The sequence below is a fragment of the Solanum stenotomum genome, chromosome 11, assembly GCF_019186545.1.
Source record: "Solanum stenotomum isolate F172 chromosome 11, ASM1918654v1, whole genome shotgun sequence".
NCBI classification, from domain to species: domain Eukaryota; kingdom Viridiplantae; phylum Streptophyta; class Magnoliopsida; order Solanales; family Solanaceae; genus Solanum; species Solanum stenotomum.
In genome coordinates, this window is record NC_064292.1 from 52,800,720 (window position 1) to 52,811,653 (window position 10,934).

Sequence of the window (10,934 nt, forward strand, 5' to 3'; positions counted from 1 at the left end):
ATATGTTTATTTCCTTTTATAGTAATGCTTAATAAAATATTTTCCATTATAAGTTTTCAAAATCTTATTAAATAGACCAAACAGATGAATAATAATAAACTTTCAAAATCTGATTCAAAATGTATGATCAAACACTAGCTTAAATTTGCTCTTATTCGAATATGTTTATTTCTTTTTATAGTAATGCTTAATAAAAGATCTTCCATTATAATTTTTCAAAATCTAATTAAATTGACCAAACATATATATGAAGATAAACTTTCAAAATTTGATCCAAAATGTATGATCAAACACTAGCTTAAATTTGCTCTTGCTCGAATATGTTTATTTCCTTTTATAGTCATGATTAATAAAATATCTTTCATTATAAGTTTTAATAATAACAACAATAACATATCCAATATAATCCACATGTGGGTTTGGAGAAAGTAATGTATCCCTATGGCATAAGTAGGACTTTTCGGCGTGAATCTTATTCTAGTCGGGCTTTAATGTGAGTACGAATTATGAGTGGGGAAAAAAACATTTAGGACAAGTATTATTTTGTTGAGAATCTAAATTGAGTTTGTAACATGATTATCAATTTGCTAATTGTCTTAAAATATCAAGAGAATTCTTTCGGTTCGAATCTTGAGAATGAAAAAACTTCTAAAATAACCTTATTAATAGGCCTTACGCGACTTGAATAAGATAAGTTACGATGTCAAAGCAGACACCAAAATTATTCTGCTTCATTTGCAAGTTTCTTCTGTTTTGAATCTTGTTATCACTACTAACAATACAACAACAGTCTCACAAAGTGAGGTTTGGGAAACATAGAATATATGCAAACCTTACCCGACCTCAGAGATACCAAGGTTGTTTATCACTATTAAAACAATACAAAAATTAATATTTTACAACAGTATTCACATTCCACCTTCACTAAATTGTAGCATATGAATCATGACATTCCAATTTTTGCATCATTATGCACCAACAAGGGAAAATAATCAAAAGATGCCTTACTATATCATGATTCATGATGGAAGTACTTGAACTTAGACTTCATTTTTTACCAAGAACCATTATTATATCTAGAAAGTTAAAATGGTACTCTTTACATTGCATTATGCAGTTTCTCATATGCCTAATTTCAACTCCCATCTTCTTTTAGCTAAAAGAGAAACTGGGATGCATAAATGAAGTGCTTTTGTAAACACATCAAACACAAAGAATGGGATCGCCACGCGTAATCAGTGGATTTGCTCAAACTGCAGCCGCTTTAATAGAGAGGAAATCAGAAATCTTGTTGGCGTAGAAATCCGGTTGTGTAGAGTTGTTGGGATCTTGAAGCATCGATAAAGATGTCACACCTAAAACATGAACAAAAGATAGTGTTGGATGACAAATTTTGAAGCATATGCCTTGTAAGGAGAACAAATTTTCCTTTCTGATACCTGAGAGAACCAGAAGAGTTTTGCAGCCACCATTTTGTCCAAACACTATATCTGTATCCAATCTGTCACCGACCATGCATATCTGCGACTTCTGTATCTTAAACCTGTTGCGATAACATTAAAGAAGATGAAGAAAGAAAAGTTATTGAACGTCCAGTTATATTCACATCTACACTTCCTTACAGATTAGGAAAATGCATAATGAAAACTAGTCTGTTTCTGTAAAGAACTATGTAACGTTCAACAGAACGACAGTTTTCTTCCTATGAATATGAACCTGAAAATGATAGAAGGATCTAGTTCATGTTTGATCAAGAAAATTGCTTGATACATCACAATGCCAATACTACTACTTCAGCATACATACGTTGAAGAAAAAGTTCGTAAACACTCTTTATATCTCTTTTATGAGAGACAGTACAAATACTACCTACACAAATACTACCTACATAAGCATGATGCAAACATTTAGGTCAGCCTTTCAAGGCTAAAGCCTAAAAGTATAATTACTTCACATGCAACTAGAGAGCACTAGTCAAACTTGATCTAGAAGTAAGGTAGTATGATTTTGATATTTCTCGTGATGAAGCATTCATCATAGGATGACAAAGTTTCATCAGCAACTAAACAAGTATACATCTGAAATAACTAAGAACCACGGCGATTATATAACGCTAGTGAAGAGCAGGGGTGGAACTACGTGGACGAGGGGGTTCAATTGAATCCCTGTCAGAAAATTTCTTAGCAGAAAATCATTTTTTTTTGCATATATATGTAGTGTTGAATCTTCTTGTTATAAGTAAAGATATTTAGCACATTGCAAAGGCGGTTCAAAAATTTTAGGTCATAAGTTCAAACCATGGGTATGACATTCTTGTACAGTTTGAATCCCCTCATGGAATTCCTGGCCCCGCAACTGCTGAAGAGTCAATGGTAATAAGTTACAAGTTTGAATTACCTGTATTGGAAATGTGAAAATGCTACATTTATAGTTAAAAGTTCATTTATGGGAATCACAAGCTTTTGGGGCAGCATTAACTTTTTAAATTTGTTTAATCTACTAAATTATAGCAAATCCAACATAATCAACCTGCATTTAATCTTGTTTTTGCCAACACCCTGATGTATAAAACCTTGATGACTAGAAAAGCTTGCTGATTTACACATCAAAAAGTTAATGTACTCCGGCAAAGAGCGCATTCAGCCAAAAAAGGAGATAAGGGAAGGGAGCAGAAGGCAATGACAAAGAGTGCAAGTAAAGAAGATAATCTAGGACAAGCCATAAAAATTGTAGAAAAGTCGTGCCATACTTATCAGCCAAGTAGTCCATCATGAAGGTCGAGGGTTTTCCTACAACAAGAGGTTCACGCTTTGTAGAGCCTAGGATCGCACCAACCATTGAACCACCACCTGAAGTAACAGAACAGAAAGGATGCAGCTTAGTTTAAATATGGAAAAAATATTCTATGACTGTACAGAATGGTCAAAGCAGATGACACATAAGATTTAGAAAAAAGATTGATGACATTGTAAATGCTAAATGAATAAATCTTATCATTGTTCTAACTATATAGAATTCCTCGAGTTTAACGACTAACAAGGTTGATCCAAATTAGTTCAGTAATCAACTATTCAAACTAGTTGACACCTCAACATTTCTTTCAGATGAAAAAGCAAATGACATGGCTCAGAAAGGCTCTATAGATAATGACTAGGATGAGAGCGTAAAAAGGTAAAACAGGAAAAGAATTGAAGTGTACATCACAATCGCAATAACATGTGATAAATTCTGATTGCAAGAAAAAGCTCTTATTGTAATGATAGTGCTACAGAAATAATCATATTGGTGCTAAGTAGATTTAAGTCCAACAGAGAATGGGTTCAACAACTAACTTATGTTAATGAACGGTTTAACTCACAGAACAAACATGTGAACCTAACTTTAAAGCATGAGAGGGGAATAACCTGCCCATTCCTGAGCATCTGTAAGATGGGTAACAGCATCACGATTTGTAGCAATAAAGAGACATCCTGGATTTTCACGTATGCACAAGGTAGCATACCTTCATTACAGAAAACAAGTTAGAGATGTGATATCAACAGGTAAGAGAAGATTTATACAGACAGGTGAATGCGCGACATAGGAAACCTATACAGTTATAATACCCTTCACTTTTCCCCGAGTCTTGCCTTGAATACAGGGTTTATATGTGCAGATAGTAATTCTAGTCTGAATCAGGTCCTATAGCAAGGGGAATATTTTAGCATGGGATAGCTAAAATGGATTAGATGATCAGAACTTTGAGCAAAGAAAAAAGTACTATATAAGTGGTTAAGTAAATTGAATATTAAAATCCGAACAAATCCAAAACAAAGTAATCTCATAGTTAGATATTATTCGGCAGAGAATGTGATACAGAAAAGATAAAAAGGATAACTCACTGAATCTTGTGGTAGTTGAAATAGCGGTCAAATCCAACAACAACAGCTCCAACCTGAAAGGTATAGACACAACTCAGCACAATATATTCAAAAAATAGTAGAGCTTGGTCTGATTTAAACGTAGAACACACATGAGAACAAAATAAGTTTAGAAGCATGAAATGAGGCATACATCCTTATCCTGCTCCATCATATATCCAGGTTTTAGCTCTATTTTCTTGTCACCGTCTTCCTGTTAAAAAGAATAACACAGCATTCAGTTCAAATGTGAATCTGGTACCAAAGAAGGCACCGAGCAAATGCTCCGTAGCTCTCTCTCTCTCTGAAATCTAACTATAAAAAGAGAAGAAAAGAACATTTTTTAAACTATGTTATCAAAGTAAACATTGTTAGTGGGATCATTTTCTAACTTTCAAAGCATAGTTGAAAGGAAGTTCCCAAGTCATGGTTCAAATTGCAGCACTCTGGCTCCAAGGTTACGTAATTTAGTCTGCAGTGTAAGAAAACGTGAATTTTGGTTGAAAGATGCAAATGACATTCATTGTTTCTTTTCATTTTGCAAGTCTTGTTTATCTCAATCTTCTGGCCAAGTATAAGACTTTTACACTTGACAAAGGAAAAAACATAACAAAGACAGAAAATGAGAGACATGGTATAATCCTAATAACTATAAGACCTGATTTATATTAGGTAAGATAAATGGCTGTGGCGACAAGGCGAGAACACAACATATCACTAGTTCCACAGGTTAGTTAACTAGAACGAGAAGATAAACATTCATTCATAAACCATTAGACCAAAATTTTAATAATTTATTGATTTATTTGAGGTGAAAAACTATCAAGAGGTCAAAAGTTATTAACTGCAAGACATGTCATAGCTTATTCATAAAATAGAAAGGACTGTATATTATTTATTTCTACATACCGGTCCTCCAAGATATTGAATACCAGCTAACTCAAGCTCCTTCAAGATGCCATCCTCACCAACAACGTACACCTTAAAAATGCACACCAGTTAAACAATATGGTAAAACATTTTAGGCTTTTAGCAGTGAATCCATGCTACTGAATTTTTTATTTTTTATTTTTTTGGTCTGTGGACAAGTGACTGATACAGTCAAAAGATAATACCACAAATCTGTGTCACTGCAGCTGAAAGCATTAGACGCAATGTAATATGAGATCCACAACTTATCAGACGGTACTTTTACCTATTCTTATTTCAATAACTCAACACAGAAGACAATTAGTATCTGGGAGAATGAAAAAGAATAATGATTCCGAAATCCTTTAAACATCTAAAGGATCCATGATGGTAGAAAAAATGTCTAATTTTCGAATTGAAGTTGAATTTTACTCCCACTATTTCAATTTGTATGTCGTACTTTCGTTTTTAGTCAGTTTCAAAAAGAATGTCTCTTTCCTCTTTTGGAAACTCTATCATTTTAACTTTCCACATGGCATGATTAAGACCACAAGATTAAAAGGCATTAATAGTCGCTCGACAATAGGAAATATGCTGTGAATTTATGATGGCTTACCTTTTTATCTTTTGGGAAGTCAATAGACTTCAAATAAGCAGCTGCAGCAAAGGATGAAGCAAAAATTTCCTCCTGGAAAGTGACTTGCTATAAGAACTATTGATCCACTTAGTCATAAATATGAACTAGAATAACAATTAACTTACCTCGTTGACACTAAGACCAAGTGTTTCAAATTTCTTCCCGTACTGCTTTCTAGACTTTGTTGAGTTGTTGGTAACAAAAACTAATCTCTTTCCCTGGAGAATGAAGTTACCGAAACGTTAGATGGAGCAACCAGTTCTCTAATAAATGATTTTGTTGTCATACTTTTCATATGAAAAATGTAATTTTGGTTTGAATCACTATAAACTGAATGCTACAAACAATCTTGCAATCAAATTTAAGTACGCAAAGCATCCCATCATTCGAAACACTAACCTTTTCCCTGAGCAAATCCAAAGTTTCAGGGACTCCGTCTATCAGTTTATCTCCTTTCCATATGACTCCTGTATATAATGGAGGAAAAAAGGACTTTATTTTAAGTAACTTACTCAACTTTTTTGCTAGGAACATATTATCAACATTTCTTTAAGGATAATTGCGACAAAAGATGATAAGGGAAAGGAAAAGAAACTTAGACTATCACCTGTTAAAGATGCTAACGACCAGACCTCTCTATAATAACTACCCTACATAACAACATTTCACTATAACGGACAAGTTTTCATTGGTAATGATATTTCATTTTATATTACATTCAACATTTTGCTATAGAAACCAAAAATATTCAGACAAACTGACGTTATAAAGAGATTTGGCTGTATCAGGAAAATTTTTAATTCACATTCTTCCTAAAATTACTTCATTTAGGTCATGCCACTATCGCATAAAAAAGTCTGAAATGTATCATACTCTAGGGGTATTCATTTTAGATTCTCACTATGTATAGAATAAATTCAATGCACTCTATATCAGATGCCATATTCTGGCCAGACACAATACTTAAAATGAGAGTTGAGAATATGTCCTTATAAGAAGTTCTGGCTTTAATTTCCCCACTTTGTTTATGATTACTATATCTTTCTCCCCTTATGAATGACATTTAACTTTGTTGGGTGTTCGAACAAAGTTCCACATTAGTAGCTGAAAAAATTGGAAGCTATAGAGAAGGTACAACGAAGTGACAATATCACACCATGTTAAGAGTATTCATGCACGTTGGCTAATTCTACGAAATACTTCCCACCAACAATAGGTTCCAAGTAACTCCGTCTATCAAGACTAGGACAAATGGGAATAAATCACCTAGTGTTTTTTGTCTCTACTAAGTGTTTTTTGTTAAAATACTTTTCATAAAAGAACTTCGGGAGAGTAGCAGTCCATGTTTGGCTAGTCAACCTAAAATTTATTTAATTAGAACAATAATTCATACTTTATGAAGGTTCTTTAAGTGTTTTACCAAAAAAAAAACTTATTTTTTCAGCTTCTAACAACTTCCACTATCACTCAAAATCATTTCGTTTTCCTTAGAAGCTTGGCCAAACACCTCAATTCTCTAAACTAAGCACTTTTTCTTTTAAAAAAAAAGAAGTTTCAACTTCCCGAAAGCTTGATCGAACATGTTATTAGCCCAATAAAGTAAAAACCCACTAATCCAAAGTTGTCTATATCATGATTCATGAAACAAGCCAACAATGCACTACATTTAGAGTATTTGACACACACTCATCGACATTTTTGAAGAGTCCGAGCAATATAGCAATAAGCATACACACAAAATGAAACACCTTTAACTACATCTTCCAACAAACAAACAAAAACTCCACTAAAACACTTTAAAAACCACCCAAAAACCGTCCCTTTCCGGAACATCCAATAAAATTAGAACGATACCGAGAAGATTAACATGACCTCTCCACAACTATAACACACACAAATCTAGAAAATGTTCCATTAACACTCAAAACCATCATAAGCAATCAAATACACAAACACCCAAATCAACATTAAATCAAAAAAATCCAAAAAAAATAAAAATAAAATCATACCATCACAATCAAAGATGAAAGTTTCAACAGAATCAATGAGTTCTGCAGGATTTGTAAGTGGCTGTGCTGAAGCTTTGGTAACAAAACTTGATTTTGATGACTCCATTCTTGAATTCTTACAATTCCATTTAATGGGTTTTGAAGAATTGTTCAATGGATTTGAAATGTAAGAGAATTTATTTGATAATTTTTTGGAATTTGTAAAGAAAAGAGTTGAAGAAGAAGAAATGGTTGCTGTTACTCTGATGCTCAGCATATCTCTTTTTTTTCTTTTAAAAAAAAAAATGAATCTGTTCTGTACAGAAATAACTGATTTGAGGTTGTTACTAAAATTAATATAAAAAAAATAAAATATAAAAATGGTAAATTATTAATAAAATAATAATATTAAATGAAAAAAAAAATTGAGTGGATGAAGATAGATATATATTAAGATGGAAAATGCAAGGCTGTGAATTAACTCTGTTCTTCTTCTTTGCTATCTTGCTAATTCATTTTTTTTTTCGATATTCGTATTAGAATTCGATTAATTTAGATTCATATCGCGATTATATACTAATGATTTTTTTCATGTTCAGGATGTATAGTCTCATTTGTTGCAGCACATCCTTTTATGGCTTATTATTATTCATTTTCTTTTAATTTCTTATTAAATTTTCAATATTCATATTGGAGTTTGATTCATTCAGATTCACATCGCGCGCATCCATTAGGGGAAGCACTTTCTACCAATAATTTTTTATACTTAGAATTTAAAATTGAAGCCTCTGATTAAACTTATTTGTTGCACCATATCATATGATGATCTCTTGATATTCATTCTTTTTTCTTCTTCTTTTTTATATTCTAATTGAATTCCTTTCTTCTTCATTATCATATTGTTCTTGTTAAATACTACTTACACAAGTTATATATTATAATGCTTTATAATGAGAAAGAAATCTATTAATACTTTTATAATTTTACTAGTAAAGAGTATTATTATTTTTTTACATTAAGATTATGATAATGTATTGAAACGATATAAATGAATGGAAGTTTTTTTATAGAGATTTTTATGTAAATAGCCGCTAGATTTATGTTTACTTTCTTAGGCAGTATACGCTTATTATATAGTAGGAAACTACACCTCATGATGTTAAAAATGACTTGTTGCTTCTTCTTTTTTTAACTGTGAGTGTCTATTGAAAATAGTTTTTCTACCGCAATTGTACCGATCCAGCAAACAACATGTAATTGGGCTTTTTCCATTTGAGTTGGTTGGGCTTTTCCCATTTGGATTGGACCAATAGACCAAGTCAGCGGCCCACACTTTTTGATGAATAATTTCAGAAGCCCATAATATTCCACTGATAGCTATTACTATGGTTACCAATAAGGGTCAATATGTCTCGAGTTTGAGTCTAGAATATGAAATCGTTTTTAGTTAGGCGCATTTTACCCCCTCCGGCTCTTCATTTTTACGTTGATAATTACCTACTAGTACACATAACCCTTGAATCTTGATGTTCTTAATTCCATTCTACATCAAATAAACATTGTTCTTCGTAGCGCTTTTTCTCCTCCCTCATGTGCTCACCATAAATCTGTCTTTTTATTATCTTCAACTTGTGGTAATGAAACGTATCCGCTCCAGGTTCAAAATCTCTTTTAGTTTGAAATATTGATCCATCACGATTAACCAGTCTAATACCACGCCATGGAAGGGTCTCGGCTTCCATAAAAAAAAATTAGTAACTTCTACGCTAGTCTTCACAATTACTCCACTTCCCTTCCTTGCTTCGAGGAGGTTATATAATAGTAACAGAAGGAGACAAATATAAAATAGAATCTTACGTAATTTAACACGATAATATCCCGTTAATCAAATGTTCCATTAATTATACGGAGATTGTCTTTAATTCTTGTACGACCAACTAATTAACACTACACTAAAGCATATATTATATTAATTATTAATCCTAATCCCCCAATCAAACCATGTTACTATTATTTTAATATTTATATTTCGATTAATTTTTATAAACTTTCCAATCATATATTTTTTCTGCATTAAGGCAAACACCACTTATTACATTCCACTAAAAAAATTATTATAGTTAATGTGGAAAAAAACATTAATGACCCATACTTTCTTTACTAGTAGTACTATTTTATTTATTTCTGTGATTTATAACCATAAGTATCAATTGTCTCCATCAAAGGAGCTGTTATATGTTGAAGAATGACGCATCAAATTAATTACCCCTTATGTTGTTGGCAAATGTCCACTCAGCATTGTCGTGATGGGATGAATACAATCTTTTCGTTCTTAATTATATGTATTGATGAGTTCTAAATTTAGGTTACAGAACGACTTTAAGAAAATTATCTGATGTAACAGGTTTGACCTTTTTATTCTTTATAATAGAACTTTCAAAAAATTATAAAAATCTAGCGATATTATGTATTTTTATAGTAGATATACACGATAAGAAATCATAATAGTAATCACGTTCTCCATAGAGATGGCAACACACATTTGTGACTTGACATATACGTAAAGTTTGATGCAGTGGCGGAGCCACATATATTTGGGGGTTGTTGATTAATAATATTTCTTCGTCGAAAAATTACATAGCTTGGCTTGGTAAATTATATTTTTTATGTTTATATATATATATATATATATATTACATATTGACACTCCTTGATTTGTACACGATTTTACTTCTTTATATTTTGACACTCCTTAGTCAAAATTCTGAATCTGATTTGATGTATTCACATACATACAACTTCTACACTGAAAATACATATATACACATACAATTAAAACATATATTGTAATTCACGCGATTTTAATTAGATTAGATATTGTAGTCATTTAAAATTTATTAAATATAAATTTATAAAATGATTTGGATTATATTAAATTTATGAATATATTAGTCCAAATAAATATTATGGATTAAAATAATTGAGTTAATTATTTAAATCTAATAAATATAGATTTAATTAAAGCTCGCTCCATAAAGCCCATATGTCATGTCACTTAAATCTGATTGGTCGAAGAGAGTCCTCTTCCAATCACAACTCCTCTATTTTAAAACTATAAATAGGGGTCCTCATAATTCAGAAAACAAAACGAAGTATTCTAAACAAAAAGCTAGAGAAAGTTCGTGGATCAAAACCACAAATTTCTCTACAAGCTATAAGTTTAAGAATTTTCAAGAGTTCAAGAATTCAAGTGTTCAAGTTTAAGAATTGAAGATTTGAAGAAGTCAATATCAAGATAAAGTTCAAGTTCAAGAACAATCAAGATCAAGATCAAGCTCGAAGCCCTTGGATTCAACTAGAAGTCAAGATAAAGTTCAAGATCAAAAATTAAGTTCAAGATAAAGTTAAAGTCCAAGTTCATCAAAGATTCAAGAACAAGCTCCAAAAGCCCTTGAATTTATATTCGAAAAGGCGAATTTAGAGGAATCATAGAGATTGTAA

At 31.8% G+C, this 10,934-nt stretch overlaps 1 protein-coding gene and 1 non-coding gene across 2 annotated transcripts; one reads left to right on the forward strand and one right to left on the reverse strand.

Moving 5' to 3' along the window:
* Positions 1–1,070: 1,070 nt before the first annotated feature.
* LOC125845229 (phosphoglycolate phosphatase 1A, chloroplastic-like) lies at positions 1,071–7,847 on the reverse strand. The gene is made up of 11 exons (XM_049524694.1): positions 7,455–7,847; positions 5,845–5,912; positions 5,571–5,663; positions 5,425–5,496; positions 4,809–4,880; positions 4,054–4,113; positions 3,882–3,934; positions 3,405–3,502; positions 2,750–2,849; positions 1,440–1,543; positions 1,071–1,355 (listed from the first exon to the last, which is right to left on the reverse strand). Exons 1-11 carry the CDS (start codon positions 7,708–7,710, stop codon positions 1,249–1,251), a joined length of 1,083 nt encoding a protein of 360 aa, XP_049380651.1. The 5' UTR covers positions 7,711–7,847; the 3' UTR covers positions 1,071–1,248.
* Positions 7,262–7,365, forward strand: LOC125846162 (U6 spliceosomal RNA). Its single transcript, XR_007444323.1, has one exon. It is a non-coding gene; the product is annotated as a U6 spliceosomal RNA (small nuclear RNA).
* Positions 7,848–10,934: the final 3,087 nt, after the last annotated feature.